Below are 23,915 nucleotides of genomic sequence, written 5' to 3' on the forward strand. Positions count from 1 at the left end.
GTATGTTCAGAGCTATAATTTCCATAATACGTGTTGTAACTTTCTCATAGTTTTACATAATACGTATCACCAGAGATGTAATATTATGGATTTCTCTTCACATAGTTTGAAACAATGTAAAAGTGAGACTGATATGTTTTATAGCAAGACTCAGTAGTACAGCTATGGTTAAGTGCCTGTCAATGTTTTCATTATAAATCCCTATTTTCTGGGGTTTATAACTTGAACATAAAAATTTGCTCTAGGTTTAAATTTGCCATACAAAGTCTCAGCTGGATGTACTTTTTCTTTAGAACTGGTCGGGGAAGGCAAAAATTAAAACTTATTTCTAATAAGTTTCTATTTTTAAGACAAATATCAGTTTGCAACAAAAATAGAATTTTTACTTAAAATACAATCTTACGTGTTACCTAGTTCACTGCCTCCCAGAAGTTTTGAGAATTATTTGATACATGCTTGAACAGAGTGCTGAAGACAAGCACAATGTGAGCACAATAGGAAATAGTATGTAAAATTGTTTGTGTGTCATTAACGTATAAATGTCTGTTTATATCTCCGTGTTGTCTCTTCATGATAGGATAGTAGAATGCTGCTGTAATCTGACACATTATTGTATTTTTGGAATGTCTTGAAAATGGGTTGAAAAAAGCAGCTTTCTAAAGATATCTTGGTAGGATTCTATATTCAATGTTATATTTGCTTTAAAAAACCCTTTATCTACCAATGTTTGTTTTGTACACTAATATTTGATCCAGAAAATCTTACTTAATGCACTTTAGGAAGGAGTGAAATGTATTTGTAGAGTATCTCTTTGGGAGTACTGCTCTTCTTGTGCCTGATGCTTACAAAAATTGGGATGGTATAAAAAACCAAAATCCTTTGTTAAGGTGCCCTTTTTGTCCCCTGCTGGAAGAGTGGAGAGGTAGTCAGTTCTGCTCAGTGCTTTCTTTTGCCATCTCTTTCCTTTTCCCTTTCTGCCTTCTTTAACATCTCACTTTTGTGGCGTTTTGCACTCGTTCTCATTTACTTCTTAAGCGGCTCGTTTGTGTAGAAGCTTCTTTATGATTCTGTAGCATGGAGTAGCACGGGATGATAAGATGTTTCTTGTGCTCCCAGCATTGTGCACAGAGCCGGTTCCTTCATGTGTTCCCTGAAGGATCTCTTAAGGTCATTTGCCTTCCCTTCCCACTCCCGTAAAGGACCCACCACAAACCATTTTTTCCTTTCTTGCAAGAATGTTTTAATTCTGGGAGCTCATAAATTTCCTATGTTCCATTCCTGTGCCCCATGCAATTCAGGCTTCCTGCTTTTTCTGCTGAAGTTGGGTATGTAAAAGATGAGGTTTCAGCCTTAACTGTGTTTCTGTGTTTTAAAGGCTCCCATGAAAAGCTACTCTTTTAGTTATTAAACTGTCTGCCTATAACGGGAGGTCTGAGAAGTCTTTTAAGGCCTGCCTTCACTTTTTTCCCTTCAATTAAAAGCAGCAACCAGCTTTGTCATTTTTCTGTGGAGTACATGGTCAAGGTTACAGAGAAGAATGAAACGTAAAGGAGAGATGACAGCCCACAAAAAGGAAGGAGATTTTATGTATTGCTAAGCCAAAGGAGGGCAAGCAAGAAGAGGTGCAAGTGTGGACCCTGGTTATGTGACCCCTCAAGTCAGTAGGAATATCTTTCCTACTGTTAATGGAAGAGGTGATTCAGTGGGTCTCTAAGGGGATGTGTGTGCCTGGAATTTGATGGTACCTGGAATGGGTCTAGAGAGTACGGACCAGGGGGTCAGGCACCGGAGATGTGAAAGTTATCATAACCAAATTGTTAGGTTAACCCAGCACAGGTCACGGTTTGGGGAGAAACCAGGAGTGGGAGAGAAATTGTGTGCTGGAGATGGCTAAGCAGCAGAAAATATTTGTTCTGAATTACAAGCTAAACATGTGCCTCATGCTGTGATTTCTTTCAAACAAAATTGTGTTTGGACGGGGCCTGTGGCTGGGGTACAAAGGTACCCTCCAGCTGGAAGAGAGGTCCTCGCAGGCCCCAGGGCTGCTCTTGGCAGCAGTGCTGCTTGCCCGCCGCACCTGCTGCAGCTCCCCAAAGCTGGCACCGTTGTGCACTGCAGGGAAGGCAGTGCACCGCGGCATTAACTCCCTCTTCCAGGTCTAGGAGTCCCACAGAGGGCAGAGCAGGGGAAGGGCTCAGCCAAGGCCTCCTAAGGCTGTGGAAAGCCTTGACCATGCCTTCCTGATCCATAAAGCATGGCTGAATTTTATAGATGGGGCAATCTAGGAGGCTCACTAGGGAAAGAAGTTGGCAATTATCAACCGTTTGGGCTATTTTTCTACCTTTAGTTCTGACGCAGATTGGGAAGGGAGAGAGCTGCAATGTTCTCCATGGTGGCTGTAGCAAGAGTGCAGCTGGAGCACGGTATGTTCCTGCTGCTCCTGTCCTTATGCCTGGTGCATCCCTCAGTGCTTGGAGATGGAGGGGGAAGGCAGTCCATGCCTGCTTCTGTCTTTGCTGAAAGGGTTCCAGCACAGTTGGAGATAGGCTGAATGTTGCAGACGAGGTTAGATCTGGGCTGTTGGAATGAACTGGAGGAGAGCAGAGACTCTCCCTCCTCCTTCCCTCCCCTTTTCTCCACCCCCATCCCAAGTACAGATTGCGGCACCTTGATTCCTTGAAATGCGGCGTTCATTTCACAGGCCACACATCACTATTGTAGAGGAAGCAGCAGGAGGATTTAGCAACAGCCTGAATGCTACAATAAGCTACACACTTTAACCACTGACTTTTTAATTGTTTCCGCTGTAAGGTTAAATCTTTATTAAAGCCGTGTGAATAAACTTATTTTGATGGCTCACTGAAATATTTTAAATGTGAAAGGTAGCGTAAGTCACTCTTATTAAATTCAGCTTACTTCTGCCATTAATAAAATGCCTTTCCCTATGTTGTGCACCCTTTTATTGATTCTGACAGAAATCCACTGACCAGATACAGTGTGCTCAGTGTTTCTGCCTTTCTTGTTTTTAATTTAAACAAATGTAGTGCCTGTGAAAGGTGCTAGGATCATATCAGCAAAACAAAAGTCTCTTTATCTGTTAGGGAAGAGAGGAAGAGAGATCCATCACTATAAATGTTCCCTTCTCCACTGCTGTACCAATAGATCTTGATCTTGTCTTGCCTGGTTTGCCTCTAAGAGTAGGGCAAATAGGTCAGCTGCCCCATGCACTCTGTCTTTGGCCATCCCAGCAGAAAGGCTAACAAAAGTGGTGGTTTATAATGTAATGAGCTCTTGCTCCACTTTACTGAAGGTGCTTCTATTCACCAACCTCTGTTGAGTAGCTGTGTGGTGCCAGCACTGCAGTAATGATGAAGATGACAGCTAGAAGAGCCCCCATGGAAACTGTTCACCTCCACCAGTCGGTGTGGGGTGGTGTTGGAGTGCTTGGTGGTTATAATTTTGAAAGGATATGAGACCAAGATTTTGACTGGTACTGACGTTTATTTCATTAATGTGAGATAAGGAAGTGAAGTAGACAACCCTGGAGAGGATAAACGAAGCTGCTTTTCTTTCCCCCTTTCCCACTATGCAAAATCTTAAATCTTTCGTTGAATGTTTTTTGCATTGGTGAGGAGGGAAGGCAGCTTCACATTTCTCTTCCAGGGAATGTCTCTTTTGCTAGTATATCACATGTAACCTGCAGCAAAGACACTCGCAGCTCTGAGGGAACAAGTCAGCCTTCATTGCCATAGATTCTGCCTTACTGGGATAACAGTGATTCCAGTACCACTTTGTTTGAAAAGAAAACAAGTGCACAAAAGAGATTCATTAGTTGGGGCTTGGGGGGGAGGGTTTAATGCTTGAGAAATTTGTTTTCTTACGTGGGAGATCTCTGATGGTGACTCAAAATATATACATTTATATAAAATATGAGCCATGCTGATGACCAGAAGAAAAAAAATGAATGTGACAGCTCTGTTATTTGATTGCATGGGAAGCTTGCGAATTTGCAAAGAGTTGGCTTGCCCTTCCCTTGTGGCCGTATGACCCTCCTGGGTGTTAAGTAAATCATTTTTTTAAAGACAGTTAATTTTTTGTTGTTGTTCTTCTAAGATGGAACATGCCATTTGACCAAAAATTGTAACTGTTGTCCTGGTACCCAGCTTTTGGATTTTTAACGCACAATATAGTGGAAATGGTCTTCGCCCCATTACTCCTAATGCTTGCATGAAACTGCAAATGGTATTTCAACAGCGGGTGGGAGGTAGCTACCTACAGCAAGAAAGCAAAGGAGCCATCCCACAGAGAAGAAACACAGATCTGTTTTTCAATGTGTAAAGCATTTAATTTTTTTTTTAATGCCAAAGTTTGGATTTTACTTAAACTTGACCTCCGGACTTTTCAGACTTCTTTTGCAGTATCTATCCTACTCAGCAGCATACTTAGGTAATTTTAAATGGCTTGTGATAGAATTATAAAAAGATCTATCATATCAAATACAGGTTTTGGAAAGTAATGTTTTCAAACTTACAAGCCAATAGAACTGTTTCCATTAATTTGCATTTTCTAAGAGGTTTTTTTTGTTTAACTAGACTAGGAGTTTCTGGCTTGATTTCAGTAACAGAACCCTGCAGCGCTCTCACAAAGCCGCGGACCAAAGGCTGCAGAGAACAGACTAAACAGAAGTGAAATGGAATTGTCCATTTTCCTTTTCCTAAGTGGAGAGAGAGGCAAAAGTGTAAACAAGAGACATAAACTCTGGAAAGTCAAGTTGAAATAATAAAAATGAGAGATTCCGATTTTAATAAAGCTGCGAGTTAGTGATAACATATGTAAGGATATTTATTTAAAGAAATGTATGTACGTATTTTTTACCCTTGCAGGATTCTTTTTAGCATCAGTTTGAGATAATTTACCACTGGGGAGTAAGGTACAACCGATTCATGAGGGGGCAGGCTTTGGGAAGCAGAGAGATGTATGCTTAGAGCCAGATCCTGTAATCTGATTTACATTCGTAGACCCTTATGTAGTTATTGGAGCTCTGCATATTCTCCCGGGTCTGCCCACACAGGTCACACTGCAGGATTGGGGCTGTGGTGGTATATGAAAAATAAAATGAGCTGGAAGGCCCCTAGAAAAATGCCTGGGTATATTAAAAGAAGTAGTACTGAAAACTAGAAGCCCGATTTATTATATGGCTGTGCTCTGCTGGAACATTTGGTCTTACTGTATTTAATTCAGGAAGTCTTAATGGTATGTGCTCAGCGCATGACTGTAATGTCCATTAATGCTAGTGGAACACAGGCATCTGTAGAAAGAGGAAAATGTATGCTGTGTCTTCCACGAAGTTGAAATGTTGAGTTAATTTCAAAGCAGTGATAGGAAGCAACAAAACATAAAAGAAAATCATTAGAACAGTTCAAAATGTTATTTAAAGAAGGGAAGCCATCAGGCAAAATGTCAGGATAATTCAGGGCATGTCAGACGCTAATCCACACCCTCAGGCACACTGGAGCAGGTGAAGGGCTGAGTAGTGAGGAGTAATGGTCTGCTAACTTGTGTCAGTCTGTCTGGAAGTATCTTGTTGCTAGTTTTCTTGTGATCGGTTATGCTGAAGGAAATGGCACGCACTGGTGTTCGCCTGCGTTGTGAACCACAGGTTTGAAAAGGTCAATTGAAACAGGAATTGATATGTGAGGTGAGATGCTTAATGTCTTCATTATCAGGTCAGCACCCAGAAAATACTTTCTGTTCACTTCATTTTTATAGGGAAGGACTCTAGAGCTGAACTGTAAAATGTGGGTAGTCTTTGGATGAACAGTGAATTGCAGTGTGCGCTGCATTTCTTTTCGGAAGGGCTGTTCCTGAAGCACAGTGGAGGGTCCAGAACTGTTTGTTTGTTTGTTTCACTCCCCTGAGCTTTTTAGCGTCTGTGCGTTAAGATTAGTAAGCCTGGCGCTTTCATTGAGAAGCCTTCTATCTTGTTCTGAGATCTAACTGCTCTTAGCACTGCTATAACTTTTGGCAAAAAGCTGAAAATAGCTAGCCTAAAATGGAAATGTTAGTGCCTGTTTTTGGAGCGCAGTTGCATGCACGGTGCTTTTCTAATGAGCAGCAAGAAGAATGAAGGCACTGAGGTGCACTGATTAGAAAGTTTTAATTTGGACTCGGATCTTGCAAGGGAGTCCCTGTGCGCGTTATAGTAAAAGCTATATCTGTAGGAGGGTGAGGTGAATTGCAGAGCAGAAGAAAAGCAAATAGTAAATGGAATTTTGTCTGCTCTTGTAGGCAGATTTCTCCTAACAGTAGGGTCTAACTGGAGGGTCTGATTTAGGAGTAGAATTGTCCCAGGCTCTTCTTAAAGTCACTGTTGAGACAGAGTCACCGCCAAAGAACAGGTTAGATCCAATGTCAATTCAGTGTCCAGAGACAGGTCTAATGAAACCAGACTCTGCTATCCTCACAGTATTTTTAATTTATTTTCACCTCTTTTGTAATCACACTGGTGTCATACTATTTGTAAAAGTGATGACTCTTTTTTTCTCTTCTGCCTTGAACTGTATAATTGGCAGGTGAACCGTGAGCCTTATTTTATCCCTGAGTTGCCCCAAAAGTTTTTGCGAACTTCCACTGCCCAGCTTACAGCCTGTAGTTAGTCACTTGTTTGGGGAACCGGAATGAGGAAGGTGGTGAGATTTCACCTTTATTCTCTTTTTTAAGAATGAGTTTCAGAACAGTTGCATTACTGGTTGGCATTTCTCTCGTAGTTGTACGTATATGTGTGTAGCTTTATGTTGTCCCCTCACAAGTTGCAGGTCACTGAATAGTGCTGTTCTTGGATGCTGAGGGCTGCACAAGGAGATTTCCTTCAGGATTTGTACTGCAACTATAGCTTTTTGCTGGTGCTCCACTAAAATGCAAACCCGAAAAAGTCCCCTGTCAGGGTAGGTTGCAGTGTATCCAAGTGCGGTTTAGAAAGATTTCCCTGTAGATATGAATACTTGTCTGTCTCGTAAAATGTGCAATTAACTATTAGAAACAATGAGGAGAAATCTCTTATAACATACTTCCTACTTCTGATCTGTGTCATGGATCAAGCAGCATATGGAAATTTCCTTGTGTGTAGTAGTGAAGAGTGCTACATTTCTAAAATAGACAGGAAAGTATTATAGGAGAGTAAAAAGGGAATACTGACTGCTCTTTAAAACAGTCAGTATTTTCCATGATTTTTTTCAAAGTGAGGTTATGCTTAGTTTGCTTTTTTGAACATTTAAAGAGCAAATTGAACTTTTGAAAAAATAATTGGAGGTTTTAAAAGTGAGGAGATGTTGGTCTGTAAAATTCATTGCCGCTGTCTAGACTAATTTTTAATATTGAAATACTAGATGAAGGACCAACTCTCAAACAGTTTCTTTCTGAGTTGCATAATGCAACATAACAATAGTTATTTATATAATGCATATGCTTTCTTTCGCTGTTAGCTATACTTTGAAAGATTTATTAGTCCAAAGCCCAGCACGTTCTGAGAATAAAAACCTCCAGAGTTTGACATCTTTAAATAAGCAACCAAATGTTATAAAGAACAAACCTCACTTACAGTTAGGAAACAATATTTACATTTAAGGTTGAAAAGCCAGGATGTAGGAAAATTTTGCTAATTTGGAAGGTGACCTTTAAGTGCACCAAAACCAAATAATTTGTAAGCTATGGCACAGGGCACATTCCTGCAAAATTTGTGTGAATACTGCTTTAGTGGTTCTTGAAAGACAAACAAAGAGACCTGGAATGAAATCTTTATCCCTCTCCCAAATAAGATTGAAGCTAACAAAGGCATACAGCAGTGCTCTTTCAAAGCTTGCCATTAAAATGAAGGCTCTGCAGCACAGCTAATGAGATGGCTCAGAGTGGAAAACAATCTGTTTTTAAGGATGTTTAGATCAAAAGTAATTTCTAATCTATGAAATAAAGTCGCTTTTCAATACCTTTCTTTCACTAGTAAAGCTTTTTATGTTTGCACTATTTACTTCAATCAGATGTTTTCAATTTTACTTTTTTCTTCCTGAAAATACTTCCTAGGGTTAGTCAGTAGTGACCAACAGCATTATTCTTTTTTTCTCTCCCCTCTTCACCGACCCCCACACATTAAAAAAAAAAAATCGAGAAAAGAAGAGGGGGAGGAAGAAAGAAACATCTTTTCTTAAATGATTTGCAAGCATCTGTGCTTTAAGCTACTTTTTATGAACACTCCTTAGTAATGACTCAAGGTAAAAAAGCAGAAAAGCATCCAATGTTAGGAAATTGCAATCCAATACCATGTAATTTAAACCTGCCATTGCCTCTCCTGTACTAAATGACATACAGATGGGTAGCTCTGTTCCCTCTACTTTGGGAACACAATTGGTCTTTTTATGAGTGTATATACATTACTTGCAAAAAATATTTTTGTCAGGACTGTTTATTTCTAGTTGTACTGTATTTTAATTACTGTCATAATTAGAGTGCTTTTTACCTGCTCTATTTTGTCAGCTCATTTTTGCAAGTGATTATCAAAGTTAGTTCAATATTTGGCATTTTCAGTTATTACTTACGGAATTTGCATTCTCAAAAGCAACCTTATTATTTTTCTCGTCTGGTGTGATGAGAATTTTTGCATTATACCAGTGGTTTTCACAGTAATGGCTACATACTCCCTGGATTTTCTGTGTGAATTAAGAAAAATATGAGACAAGATTTTCAAAGGAGAGTAATTTGAACACCAACCCTAATTTTTAAGACAGTTTCATTGCTGAAGCTTCTACAGCTTTGTGCATGAAGAAATGACTCGCTGTGGAGGGGTCGTATTTTGGTGCTTCAGCAGGGGAAAATTGTTCATGTTACAAAGTGAAGGGACAAGGATTCTAGCAGTTAAATCAACCATATTGGAATTCTAATGATTTATGCTTATTTTAAGCTACTTCAAAAGGTTATGAAATTGCTGGATGTTGTGGCTAAACATCATATGCCCATTACCGTAAGTCTCCAATATAGATGTCTTGTAAAGAACATTTCAGTTGAAGTTAGTTTTACTTTTTGTTTTTAATGGTTGGAAAATATTACTGTCTTGTGAATGATTGTGTGCGCAACAGTTTAGCATATAACACACACAAGGGCTTTGGCTGTAGCACACTGTCACTGCTCCAGTGGAATCACCTGGCTCTCAGGCAAAATTCTTTTTAAACTTGGATTTGAAGAAATAATCAGCTGCAGTTCAGCTGAGCCATTCTTTGTGCATTAGGGACTGGTCTGGTCATTGACAAGTGAATGCAGAAGCTATGCTGTGGCTGTCTGCCAAAGCAATTATTCAGGATTTAAGCTAAAAAGGCTCCTTCTCCCATATCCTCTCCCTTTGCAGGGTCATGTAGGGATAAAAAAGACTGTAAGGTGGTCTTTTCCCAGGAGGAGCTGAGGAAGCGGCTGACACCCTTGCAGTACCATGTCACTCAGGAGAAAGGGACTGAAAGGTAAGGCAGGATGAAGGAAATCCAGTCCTCAAGACATAGGCATCTTTCTTTTTCTCCCCTTCCTTTTCCTATTGCTTCCTCATCTTCCCCACTGACTTTTTTCCCCAGGAATTCTGCACTTGTTTACTAACCCCTACAAATTAACACCACTGAAAAGACAAGCATCTGCAGCATGGAGGCCGAGGCCAGGGGTCTCGTGTGACTTTTAATGAACACTGTATGTCTTATAAAGTCACAGGGCTTATGTTTAGGGTCTGTTTTTAGTTTACTACAAACTGTGTGGAAGTAATAGTGGTTTAGGTACACTTTTTGGAAGACATCACAGTAAGCAGAACCACGAGGGAAATGGCTTTGTGCCAGGAAGCTGAAGTTTTGAAGGTGGTCATTGTAAGTATAGACATTTTGGCTGCAGAAAGAAGGTAGCATAATTTAGTTCTTTTCCACCCCACTCCAATTTCTTTTTGAAGCACATGTGGAGAAGGTATTTATTGGCTCATTTGTGGTTGGAATGTCAAAAATTTTCAATAACTGCCCTCACATGGCTTTAGTCGTTGGAAGCCAGCCCTGAATCCTGGAGGAGAAAAAGGACTTGCTTCCAAGACTGTTTTTAGTGAATAAAGTCTCTCTCAGCTGATTCCAACATGAAGGTAACTTGCCAAGGCCTAACCATTTTTGTTGTCTAATTTATACCATTGAGCTTGGCGCAGGGCCCTAGCTTTACCTCTGATCCAAATGTACTAATGATGTAACTGCTTGTTTTCATTCATGACCTGAAAGGGCTCTTTACCACCCATGGGGGGGGGGGGGGGGAGTCCTCGTTAATAGGCAACACTCTTCCTGACGGAGAACACCGTTTGCTGAATTGGTGGCATGAGGATCACTGGGGCAGTCCCCTTCTCCTGCCCGGCCCCCTGCGTCGCTCTGCACCGCTGGACGGGCACAGAGGCATGGCCTTCTCCCAGATAGCTCATGGTTGTGTACGGGACCAACACCATGATTTAATGCACACAAACAATCGGAGATTAGGTCATTCTTAAAAATCCTGTTTATAAAAAAAAATTGGACCTCATAAAAAGGGTGAAAGGATAATAAAAACAAGCTGCTGAGCACATAGGCTTTTTGTTGGACTAGCACAGCTGATTCGTATTAGATGAATGACCTCCTAGCCTTTTAGATTGTTAACTTAGAAAAATATTCCCTTAAAGCTGTAATATTGCTTTTCAGCTAAAAATATAAGGCACACACAGCTTGAAATTGTGGACCAATTATTTCATTTTCAGCTATAATACTTCTGTCACCCTGGCAGCGCATCCTATACTAACCACGTGCCAACTCTTCATATCCTCTAAATGGCAGAAACCCTAGTGCTTTTACGCTTTTAGCTTAGCATCTGAACTTATTGCTAAAGATTGGTTAAAAACAAAACTAGAAAAGTGCCTAAAATAATCTAGATTTCAAGCAATCCATGTTTACAAAAAATTGTTCTTCTCTGGACAAATATAGGAAGATTCCAGTTTTTATCTTTTTTTGTTGTTGCACTGTCCTTTGAACTATGTGACAATTTGCTTCCTTCCGCATGATACATAACTCCTGAGGCAAACTAATGAGGACATTCCCTTTTTCCTGTGCCTGCTTTATTTGCTTCGTTTATTAAAAACAACTGTGAACCTTTAAATTAAGTGCTTTTTTCTGTAATATTTGTCTAAAGTCCTAGCTAGTTTAATAATTTAAAACCCCTAAATTCCTTTGTTTATTTTTAAATGTAGTGTTGTTGTTTTCCCAGTGCCTTTGAGGGGGAGTACACACATCATAAAGCTCAAGGAATATACAAATGTGTTGTTTGTGGAACTCCTTTATTCAAGTGAGTATACTAAATATAGTTTTGACATTACTGTCTCTTAGTTTATGTGCTGTGTTCCAATGTAATCTTGCATCTATTCCAGGACTTACTGTAGTTGTATAAGATAAATTAAGTCATTCAAGCTGATAAGGAATACGTGAGAAGCAATGTAAATAATAATGCAACAGTAAAATTGTTCTTATAGTAAAGATAAAAAAAATTTAATAAATAAGTAGTTAGAAAATAAGATATGAAAAATTATTTATGAATTATTACTTATGAATAATGTACAGATGAAATTACTTATGAAAGTAAATTTCATAGTAAAATAACTTATTCTGGTAGAATACATAATTTGAAAATATTACCCTTTTTTTCATTACAGCCATGCCAAGGTGTAACCCTTTAGTCTTTGAATGCACTGGTAGCTATCCAGTTCTGGATATAAACTAATTAGAATTACTTGTAGATTGCTTTAAGATATGCACTCAGGGCAGCAATGTTCCCTCCATGCTAGAGAATTGTATCTCTGTCATGGGGAAAGAAATAAATGCTTTTTTGGAATTCAAACAGTTAAGAAAACATAAACCAGGAAAATTACTTTGCTTACTGGATTTTCATCCTTCCCAATTAACACACATACACTACTGAATGTAGCAGCCCAGGACCCGAGCCCAGGATTAAGAAAGAAATAATAACTTTGGTGTCTTGCGTGAAATATACTTGTTAGAAGTACTGTGGGAATTATAGCCTTAAATTGCATGCTAGAAGCAGCACTGATTGAATCCTCTCAATCTCTGCATCATTCTGCTTGGTTTCAGTTTTTGTTTACGTGTATTTTTGTATTTCTGGCCATTTTTCTTCATTCTGGTGGAGAATTTCATTTCTTGCTCCTTTTTCCCTTGAGTTCACATTGGCTCAGTCCTTCTCAGTTGAAGAGAAACCTTTACAGCAGCATGAAGCAGGATGGTCAGAATAGCACTACTAGTAGACAAAATTGGGTCGGTCGTAGGTTACAAAGTAAAATAAAATTGATGTAGTTCCAGAATCAGCAGACATGACAGTGATAGTTGTTCTCAAGAGATTATCTATAAGGATGAAAGAAGCATTCTAGCGCTGTTATGTTTGATTTCTCTGTTAGGATTACCTACAGAAAGTCCTGTCATAGTGTGAATTTTTTGAGTTGGAAAGCTGATTATTATGAACTCTGCTGAGGCCATATCCTCATGTTTTGTGTTACCGTGGTGCTTTTCTTGGGCATACAAAGTAGGGATCTAAAGCCTCCGTAGCCTCTTTTTCTATTCTGCTATTTAGACATTCCCTTGCTTACTATGGCTAGATCTTTATGAGGGAAATCCTGGCTCTGCTGAAGTCAAATCACATTTGGAAAATGAATACAACAGAGTCAAGATTTCACCTCAGACCTTCAGGACTGGATTCCTTTCTAGCGTCTGCTGAAGAAAGAGTAGATTTTTTGCAAGGTGAGATTTGGACAGCAATAGTTCATATAAATGCCTTCCAGTTGCTTTCACAGTCCGTTTTATATGGGAAAAAACCTGCAATATGAGATTTACCTGTGATTATCTCAAATGTGCAGTGTGCCTTGGCATAGTCTTGACTTCTTTGAGTTAAAGGTAATGAGTTGGATTTCTCTGTGTGAAATGAGCTATATGGAAATGTCCCTGTTTTCAGATTCTCTTGGAGACTCCCCATTGATTTTATGGGAGGAGAGAGGAGGAAAGAGGGATTTTTTTTTTTTTTTTTTTTAATAAATCCCAGGCCAGTGAGCACCTGAAAAAGCCTTGCTGATTGTGTCCCAAGGCCGGGACTGGCCCTAGTCCAATCTCCCAGAAGTCTCTTTGTTGTTTTATGACATGATCTCTCACCATCTCTGATCTCCATCCAATTCAGCGAGTTGTCCTGAAGAGGGTGGCAAGCATGGGAACAAATGGGAAGGGTTACAGGAGGCCTATCTGTTCTGTCTGTAGGGCCAGATACAGCTAGGTAGGTGAGGGATGGTAGTGAGGTCTCTTCCATTACGTGAAACAGAGCGCACACTGCAGTATAAATGCAGTTATTGCAGTATAAACGGGAACCCTGGTAAGTCTACACTCACCTGCAAGATCCAGGGTGGGCAGAACTCTCTGAGCTCAACATAATCAGCTTTAGCATTGTGGCCATGAAGACAATTCTGTTTTCGTCGTCCAAATCTTCAGTGGTGTAAGCCATTGACCTCGGTGCACTGTTGAGTTATGCAGTCTGAACACAAGATACACAATGCAATGATTGCATGCTTCCAAAATATTCTAGCACTGGAATTAGTGGCAAAAACTAGTATGTAAAAAAAGTAACCTCAGTGTCATCATGTGGAAGTATACACATGTTTTGCAGCACTCTCAGCAACTAGTAGGCCAGAATCCTTGGTCTCAGACCCAAAATATCAATATATAATAAATTCTTCAACTGGGGAAGCGTCATCTCTGTATCTTGGTGACTGCTTCAGCCCAGAAGGCTGAGGAAGTGGGGAGGAAGTGTTGATAAGAAAATTTAAAATGTATGTTTTTTACTAAATCTTAGGAGTAAGATGGTAGTACAATAAAAAGAAAGTCCATAGGCCAGTGAAAATACATGCAAGTAATTCTTTTTTAAAAATTTCCAGATAGTCATCTGAAACTTGCATTTCCATTTGGTTCTCATTGGGTATCCATTAATTTTTTCTCTGTGTCGTTGTAATCTGTAAATATATATATTTGGACTATGGACCTGTCAGTTTAACCAGGAAAGAGACTGGAGCTTCAGCAGTAATATTAACAAACTTCAACTTTTAACATTTCTGATTTACGTTGTTTCATTACCATGTGACACATGAGGTCAGGGAACACATGAATTTTACACTCCAGATGAAAGACTTGGTTTTTGGTACGTCTTTAAAACAGAACTCTGTCTCTATCACAGGAAAGATAAAAGAAACAATTAGGAATTTAACATCTCTTCATCTACCTACTTGTACTAGTGTTATGAGAAACCACCCGAGCTTTATGGAGAACATGCCTTAACTTCTTCCACAATCAAAGATGGCTCACACATAAAATCCATAATCATGCCATTGAATCTGATTATTCTATCTCTGAACTTTCACGCCAGACAGTCTCCTACGTCCCAATGCAGCTGCCTGAAGAAAGCAATAAATGAAAGAGACAATAAACTAATCTCAAGAACCTCCTTTCCTGCAAAACAGCCCTGGAGTGGTTTTGTGTTACATGTACTGCACTCTAATTGCGGGCTTATGCTAAAAGGACCAACCCTGCTCCCCTCACCATTCTGTAGGCATTTTTTCATGGCTTCCCCTTCATGGGGCCTAGGCATGGTGTGGCTGCAGCGTGTCTCGATGCAGCACATCATTGATCTGACAGAAAACTAACCCGCCAAAGAAAAAAATATTTAGTGCTTATGATCTGTACCTGATCATGTTAATTTTTTGTGTGCCATGTTTATCATGGTCGGAGAGCCTCCAGGGCAAGGTTGTGAGTCGTTATGTCAGTTTACAGAGAGGCAGCTCTACCACTGTGTTTTCTAAGGGTCAAGTATTTTTGAAGGATTGTACCTACTCTAATTTTTCAAGGAATTTTCTTATATATTATGCAAAAATACCATTATGTCCACAACTGTAGCAAGAAGAGGTTAGGATGGTCCTGAGTACCTCTGTGACTTGTACTGTTTCCATAGAAGAGAAACTATTCAGTATTTAATAAGCTGCAGTCATGTCCTTGGCCGTATACAAGACTACGTGAGAAAGGTGTGGTGCGGATGGGTTGAAATGAGAAGCCTAAGAGAATAACTTCCTTTTAAAATAGAAATATTATTATCGTGTCAGTTTCCAATTTTTAGGGCCAAGAAAAGAGTTGCCAAGTTTTAATAAATCACCCACTGTTGCCTTTATTGCTTCCTGTAAGGAATTCTCAGTAATGGTGTTGGCTATCCTGAACATGCACCAAAAGAAATAGCTACATCCTTATTCATGTCATGTATTTATTTGATTTTCGTGGAACTTTGTCTTGGTGGACTTCTCAACATCTCTTAGACATCCAAAGTAAATCATTAGAAAAGCAAAATGTGCTTGGGCAGTATTGCAGTGCCGTGAGAATTGTGCCATTCCGTGCCTGTAACTTAAGGGAGGATCTCAATCACCAGGCTAGATCTACAAAAGTATTTCCCTACCACAGTGCTGAGTGCTGTTAGAGGTCTTGCTGCTTTGTAAAATTTACAGTCCTGGGTTAGGTATCCTGGGCTCCCTCTGCAGTGCCTGGGTGCCCAGGAATGGGATTCACAGAAACAGAAAGCCAAGAGTAGTTACCTCAGCTGGTCAATAAGAAACAAGAAGGGTGCAGGTATTTCTGGTGTCACCTTCTAGAAAGCAAAGCACCTCCTTGCAAGCTGGAGGAAGGAACTTGTCTTCCCAGCTTAGCCTCCTTTTCCTGAGAGGGGAAAACATGTGCATTTGTTTTGTACAGGTCTGGATCCCATAGGGTGTGCTCAGTGTTTGCAGACAGGGATTACAGATGGTAGCTGCTTTGCCTTCATCTAGGACACAACTGTTGGCCTTGCCAACATTTGGCAACTGCAGCAAGTGACCACCCCACGTTAGGCTCTTACTCAATTAACCTAAATCAACTGAGTCCCATTGCTTTCAGAAAGGCATTATATTTATGTTTCTCTTCTCAGTCAGACGAGACATAATGGAAATTTTAGTACTGAGTAAACAGCAAGAACTGTTAGCGTGCAGTACTCGCCAGCTTAATTATCTTTATATCCTTTGAGCAGGCCAAATGAAAGATCAGCACTGGCCATCTAGCTAAGAGAGCGCCTAGGAAATAACTTTGCCATAGTGTCGGTAAAAAGATCAAATAGAATTATTTGAGCAATTTTATCCGCTGTGACTGTTAGTCTGCTAACAAAACTTGTAGTTCCGTGTGTCAAACATAGTTGGTTCTGTTTAATAAAATCAGTTTGGAATAAGTTAGCTCTTGCCAGTGTTGGACGTGGTGTAACAGGCAGTAACAGGTAACAGGCAGTGTTTGGTAACAGGCAGTGTTACCAAATAGTTCTCACTCCAAATCCAGATGTGCAAAAGGTCTTGTGTAGCTCAAGGAAGCTTGAGGACCTTAAAATTTGCGCTGGCTTCTACAGGTTTTTGTGACTGTCCCTGAGAAAAGGCTGATATGAGTTAAAAATCAGAAAAGCTAGCATCATCAAGCAGTGGTTTCCTCTTGCTTCATCGTTTTATGACACACAGCAGAGTCAACAGCATGCCAGCCTTGCTTAGAAAAGTTAATTTCAGAGTATCCCTGTTATGTCCTGACAAGCAGTCTTGGTTTGGTAGAGTGTAGCCTTTCTAGAGGAATAGAAGAAGGAATCCAAATTCTCTGTAAACTCACGAAAGAGGCTTTCTTAAATGGGAAGAAAGCTGTTAAAGGTTTGAGCAACTTGTGAAAACTCAATCACAGAGAAGCCTACAGGTTTAAATCAATGCTTCTTTTGCCAGCAAGACCTGTACATACCCTTATAGGTCTCTCATGGAAAGACAGGGAATGTGGACAGCCTGGAACAAGAAAAGGAGAAGCTGAAATCAAGTCCAAGATCTTTATTATTAGATTCCAAAAAAGTCTTTCATTTTTTCCACTTCTAGATAATAATTCTAATGCCAATGGGAAAGCAGAGCTAAGGGAAGGCTCTGTGTGATTTTAATTGCAGGTCCCCTCAGGCGCCTGAGTGCCTAACGAAGCAGAGGCAGCCTTGAATTGTCTAATGGACAATATGCAAGAGGCTGGTTAGAAACGCAGTGCGGTCCAAGGGCTACAGTTGCCGCAGCCCAGGCTCAGGGGACTACGTTTGCTGGCCGCATGCGTTTATTTTCCCCCCATGGGGAAAGACTCTGTTCACCATGTGTTTGGCAAATGTGGCGCAGCGGAATGGCAGTCATTATAACAAATAGATGATTCTACTCTTCTAATCAGCTCATGGGTAATTTTTAAAATCCTTTAGCTGGCAGCTTCTTGGCTGATTGTGAATGTTCATTTAACTCCCCTCATATAAGCATTGAACTCTGGAAGATTTCTGTGTTAGGATTAGGAGAGGGAGAGATGGTTTAAAAAACCAGAAGACATTTTATCTCGTCTTTTCCTTGATCCACAAGCCACCTGGTCTTGGTTTTCCAGTAGATCAGCTCTATTGTCCTGAGCTAGTTGCTGCCCACAAATGTAGTAAGCGATAAGGCATCCTCCAAATTACTGCAGCCTAATGTTGACTGTGCAAGAAGCAAGTAGATGAGGCTGCCAGCTACAAGCCAGTACAAGAGTAAACCCAAGGTTTCCTTCTGCTTGTGTTTACTAGCTACAACTGTTTCCAGCAGTCAGAACTAGAACAACAATATTAGGGATCTCACAGTTTGCTAGGCAGAGGACATTTCAACAAGTGTGATTTCCAGAAGGTAGAAGATTTCCTAGGAGGTAGATAGAAGATGAGTGTTAGAGATCAAAAAAGAAGGAAAAAGGGAAGACTTGAAATATAATGTTTTAAATATTTCAAGGCCTCATTGAGACAAGCCTGTGAGATTGTTTTGATTTACTTACTGCTGAACACTGCTGAATCTACGGTACTGCAAATCCCTGTTGAAAGTATTTAGGAATAAGAGGAAATAAATGGAAAGATTTCCATAATCCTAAGGATATGTACAGGTGACTTCCACTGATTTTATTAAGAATTTCATAGCTATTTTGACTGTAAAATTTCACTGTGTTGTTTGTAAACTTTTAGGTTTAGTATTTGATTTCCCCCTGCTATAAATTGGCATTCCTTTATATTGACTGTGCATCAGTCACCCTGCTTGGAATAACTAATTTTAACTTGGTCTTATTCCATGTTGTGTTTTACTATGTGTATGTATGTACCTAATGTAAAAATCAAGTACAGTGAATTGGTATGGAATATGACTACAGAAGCTGGAGGTTTCTATTTTTATATTTTTATAACTTTCACATTAAAATAAACTCTGGACAGAACTCACCCAAGTCCACTCACTGACTAACAAAGTATTAAAATACTCTTTTTGTATTTGACTTTTCATCAATATGCAGAACAGAAATTCTTACAGCATCCATCCACAGTGAATCAATTTTTTTTTTTTTTTAGTTTGGGAAAGGGAGATTAAAAATTAATTTTTAACCAGGCTTCGTTGAGGAAGTAAGGCTCATGGAATCGTGCTGTGTGTCAATGCTTTCGGAATAAGAAAATCTTATTCTTGAATCTACTGGCCAATTTCAGCTAAATTTGACAGGGGACTAGATATTAAACCTCAAAGATATTAAGTTCTTACAAATTTCATGAAATCAGGAGAGAGATCACATTCATGCCCCCTCTGAGGGGAGGCCTGAACAAGAGTTCAACTACATTATTAGATTATACCAGATAATATTATTCTAAATAATATATATATTATTGTATTACACCAGGGAATCCACATGAAGGGGGAAGAGAGAGAGTTATTATGAATGTCCAATTTTGGGAAATATCTATGAGAAATTTCACTGTATCAGACACCACAGAATCTCTCCACTGGCCACAAAGCAGCAGGAAACCCTGCTTCACTAGTTCAGCTGCCCAAGGAACTACTTGGTACTTAACGCTCAGGAGCTTCTCAAATTCCTTCATGATGGAGATCTCATAAATTCCTATATAGTTGCATCAGGTATTAATTTTTACATTGGAATACTTCTGCATTTTTTCTTTCTGGAAACTTTCCTTGTTTTTTGGAGCTTGGGCTCATGAATAAGATTAGTGAACGTTTCCAATTAATAGTTTGTGTTTTGAAAAGATGAGAGCTGCATCCATCCATGTAAACAAAATGAACAAAGGCCCGTTCTCTGGGCATAAACGCAAGCATGGCTCTTGTCTGTACAGCTCAATTTTCCTTTCCTCTGAAACAGGGGGGCCTGGTCCAGCTGCTCATGGAGAATGGTCCTTGGCCTGTGCCTCCCCTGCACCTTGCCTAGGTCCTGCCTAGGAGACTACTAGTTTGTAATGAACTTGATATGGGCCAACACAGTGTCCAGGGACATGCTCACAGCCGAGCAGTTGTGTCCTGGCCTTGTTTAGCTTACTAACAACACCTTAGCCAAGAATGCTCATACCCCAACTCAGAATTGTCTGTACTGTTGGGAGCAAACTGGAAAGAGAGGAATGATGTTATTCTGTTCGGTCGCCTGGGTTGGGACGTTGGTTGTTGTGGATTGCATCAGGAACCTGGACTGCTAAGATCCCTGGCTCTTTAGCTGGCTGCCAGGGCCACCATGAAATAAAGTTTCTTTGAAAACAAAGGTGTACCGAAGCTGCATCTATCATCTTTACAATTGCAACAGATCATATTCAATCAAAGTCCTTTTCAGAGGGGAGTAGTATTTTGAATGTTTGCCCCTACCAATGCTGTGTGTTTAGCATCCTTGAAGCAAGACTTGCAAAGCAACAACCTGCTATAAACTACTAATGCGAAGGTGGAAGAAAGCCAAAAAGAGTCAATGACTCTCTTAGTATTACAAAGGAAAGAATTGTTATAAAGATCATAACTAAGTGATTTCATCGGGTGCTTTCTGAGGGCTGTGGTACCTTCAGATCTGTTCCCAATGTTTATTTTGCTTCAACAGAACCTTAACCTGATGAAAACTTCATCAAGAAGGGTGAAAGAAAAAGCCAAAGTTCTCATGTAAGGGCAGAGATTCTGCAGCAAGTCCACTTTCCCCTCTCTTTACCAAAAGCCTACTCCGCTGACAAACAGGAGATCTGTATTAGCTTTAACTGTGGTGTGTCTGGTCATTCTATAGTATATGGCACTGAACAATTGTAGTTTAGTTGTACTTTGGAAGGCAGTGTTAGAAAATTCACCGTACATGAACATACAGTGATTATCATTACCTGTTTCTTTTTCTTTCTCATCTCTTGGTGTTCTGAATACCAGGTTTACAGTGCCTTTTGAAAGATACACGTCCAAATCTTTTGCTTCTTTACAGTACAGATAAAGTGACCATCGTATATTTTATTGTTTGTATTTGATTTAATTTTCTCTGGGATCTTTAAAAGTATTTTGGCACCTTCCCCTTAGCTAAACCCTTCCAGTGGCCCACTGCTTCCATGCGTATTGCGTGTTGGTGGTTGAGCTCCTTGGCGTCTGTATTCCCATGTGTGTTGTACGTATTTGAGTCACATAACAGCTGGAAATGGAAAGCGCCTTGTAAGTGTCCTCTTGCTCTCTTTATTCATGTAGTTGCCTTTACAAAGATATTTCTGAATGATTCCATGACTTGCAGAATACTCCCACGAGGCAAAAGCAAAGAAAACAGGCACCTCTGCACCTCTGCTATTCTTTGTTTTTTTCTCTTGCTGTAATAAATGATTAAAGACAGTTTGTAAAGTCAGTGCTTGGCTCTGTAAGGTGTATCTTGTCTGGTGGGATGCTGAGGTCGACTATCAGAGTATGTACAGTGATAACAATGTAGAGAGGAATTTTTCCTTTTAGTTAATGTAGCTTTGAAAATGTAAAGGAGGCAGAGGGAATGTTTTTGCTTATAGCCGAACATGCCTTTGGAACTTACTTTTGGTATTTCATTTTATTCTCCTTATTTTATTAGCTTTTTTTATTTGCATATTTTTAACCTCTGTGTGCAACTAGTTTCTGATAGCTTTGTCTAGTGTACTGTAAAGAGAAAGATGTAAATACTAGAAGATCTAAGGGAAATGTGCTGATTCAGTTGAAATCGCTGGAAGCTTTGCCATTGCTTCAAGTAGGTCGAGATTTTATTTCTGATTTCTAGCTATAAAGACTCCTCTCTACGCACTCTCCTCAATGATGTTTAAACACATTGCGTTCTTGCATACTTCTCTCATCTGTTTGTTGTTGCTTATTTACAATGCCAAGGACTTTTTATTATCTTCCTCCCTTTTTCCTGTGCCTTTCTTAGATCTTAACAATTTGTGTGCTATTGTGCCCTAAATTTTGCATTGTTTTCCCAAGGTGACATGGTAACCATAACAAAGGTGACCCTCCTCTCAGATGGCTCCCAGTGCTACCTCCCATGTTGTGTTTTCCTTCATGGCTGTTCTGCTGTTACCAGACAAAGTTCTATTCATTTGTTGCCCCATATCAGTTTCCTGATTTGTTGTCCAGTAATTTATGACTGTTTAGAGCTTTGGTACTCATTACACTGCGTGGTGGCCCTTGTGACCCCTCCTCCCCACCTACTCTGCCATCTTTGCCTGGGGCCAGTCACTGATGCCCCACCTCGGGGTGCTTGTGTCCATGGCAAGGTGAATTGAAGGTCGCCAGCCCAGTCTTGCATGGCACATGACATCCTGGGTCAGGATGGTGCCTATGCAGGGCTATGCCATAAAACATGTTTCAGCAGAAGAAAAACAAAGCCTGCAACAGAAGGCACTTGCTAGTAAAGGCTAATTAGGCTAGAGTAATGTGTCTGTTGCCAGAAAATTAACAAATGAATGAAGGTAAACGGAGAAGTAATTCACTTTATATTGGCTTATTGCGCAGTTATGGTTCGGTTAAAACACAAAGAGGAATACTTACATGGTCATATTTCAGGGTATATTTTATAAAGCTGGAAGTTCGACTGTGTAGTAGGTGGTGTTTAAATAGAACTAGGATGGAAACTGTCCTTGCTTGAAAAAGATTGAAATGTCAGTACTTCTGTTCTGCATCAACGTCTTACGAAGGTTTCTGTGAAAGGCCAGAGGGTTGTCAGAGGTGTGAGCAGGAGATGTGAAATTTAACCAACAACTTGACAGAAAGAATATTCAGGTACAAGGTACTCCTTGTGTAGTTTTTCACCCATGCAGGCTGAGAACTGGTGTCTTTGTTTGACTCACTAGCAGCAAATACCAAAAATTAAGATAGGAAAAATTTGATTGTGCTGCCCATATACTAGCCCCATTTAATTTATGCCTAAAGATTTAGCAGATAATTCTGTCTCAGCCAATGACACCCAGCTTTTTTTGCTATTTTGAGGCCAAATCTATTGAAACAAATATAGGTAGCTGGGGCACTGATGATATGGTGATGAGCAAGAGAGAGCAGTCTAGGCAGTTATACTGAAGCTTGAGGAAGATGTTGTAACATACTGAGTAAGCAGCTTTACAGTATCTTTGACTTGACCTCTGTGGAATTCCCCATAGTTAGTGGCAGGCACCTTTTGTATGGTGGAGCCTTTATCCCGCTATGTGCAGATATGAACTGAAATACATTGCCAAATAGCAACATGGACTGGTGACCTGGGAGGTTGTTGGCAGTGTTAATTTTGAAGGCAGGTCAGCAGCATACTTTCTTTGTTCAGTGCTTTTGGTAGCACTTTGTAAATATCAGTTAGATAGGTAACCCAGGAGAGGTAGGACTTTTTTCCATTCCATCTTTTTACCGTATGACAGTTTTATTTAAAACAAAAGATGGTGAGAGATGGAGTAGGTGGAGAAGGAGCAAACAGGAGGAGAGAAGGGAGTTGTTTCCTTTTGGATAGCTTTAACTGTTTACCCTAATAGTGTGGACTTATTCATTTTTCTTGACTGTGATTGATTTGATTGTCATTTACTGTATTCTAGATCCTTGCTATAGGACGAGGATGCCAGTTATGCAAATCTATGCATATGCATGTAAAATACATACATGCGTATGCATGTAAAATACATCTACATACACCTGCATGTACAAGCTTATAAAATAATAGAAGAAAACAAATCTGCACCTAGTCCTTGAGCTTTAGTTATTTTTTTGCAAAAGGAAGGGCTGTAAATTCCAAAAATACATCCACTCCCTGATACAGCGTAAAGGGTTCCAACATTTTACTTCCTCCTCAGAATTTCTGGAGAAATGCGTTTTCCTGCCAACGTAACATCCTTTAACAGAACTCCTGCTGGTCAGACCTTGTGTCCTGCTGTGACAGCCATGAACATGTGTACGACTGATTGTTAGGGTGCAATATAAATCTGACTGGAACATGCCCACTAATTGGTTTGAGAGCTCCGATATAGACAATGCTGTCTTATAGCAGATTGTGTAGATAGGCCTAGTCATAGGGTTAATTCTGCTTGACAGCACATCAGCAGCATCTTGAGAGTAATTGCCCAACTTAAGTTTTCCCACAGTTGAATTGAGATCTTCAAAGGCTTCTGCATTTACAAGTATTATTAACCTATATCTGAAACCTGATGTTCCCACAAGGGCTAATTTTTTCTTCCCTTTATTAAATATACAGGTTATAGGGTTCATTTGCTAAGCGCTAAGCCCTTAGAAAAAAACACTACTTGTTAGAGAGGGAAAAATCTACAGTGCACAACGAAAGCTAATGGTGCATAATGCACACATCATTGTCTTTTTTGCAAAGACTTTAAAACAAGTGAAAATTTAGGTCTAGTTCCCTTCCTCTCTCACTCTTTTCCACCTCCCCCCACTCTTTTCCACTATTAAGGAAATCAAACCACTTATTCGTATGTACAGAGTAAGTAAATTAAAGGGACACACAAAC

General features: G+C 39.8%; 1 protein-coding gene across 5 annotated transcripts in view; it reads left to right on the forward strand.

The window, feature by feature from the left end:
• The window catches only part of MSRB3 (methionine sulfoxide reductase B3), a 95,231-nt gene that overhangs the window by 27,568 nt on the left and 43,748 nt on the right, over positions 1–23,915 (forward strand). For all 5 annotated transcript variants that reach the window (XM_068934797.1, XM_068934765.1, XM_068934781.1 and 2 more), the window contains 2 exons: positions 9,392–9,500; positions 11,284–11,361. In XM_068934797.1, coding sequence (XP_068790898.1) covers positions 9,392–9,500; positions 11,284–11,361 — 187 coding nt within the window. The remainder of the gene's footprint in view (positions 1–9,391; positions 9,501–11,283; positions 11,362–23,915) is intronic.

Source organism: Struthio camelus, chromosome 1, assembly GCF_040807025.1.
Source record: "Struthio camelus isolate bStrCam1 chromosome 1, bStrCam1.hap1, whole genome shotgun sequence".
NCBI lineage: Eukaryota > Metazoa > Chordata > Aves > Struthioniformes > Struthionidae > Struthio > Struthio camelus.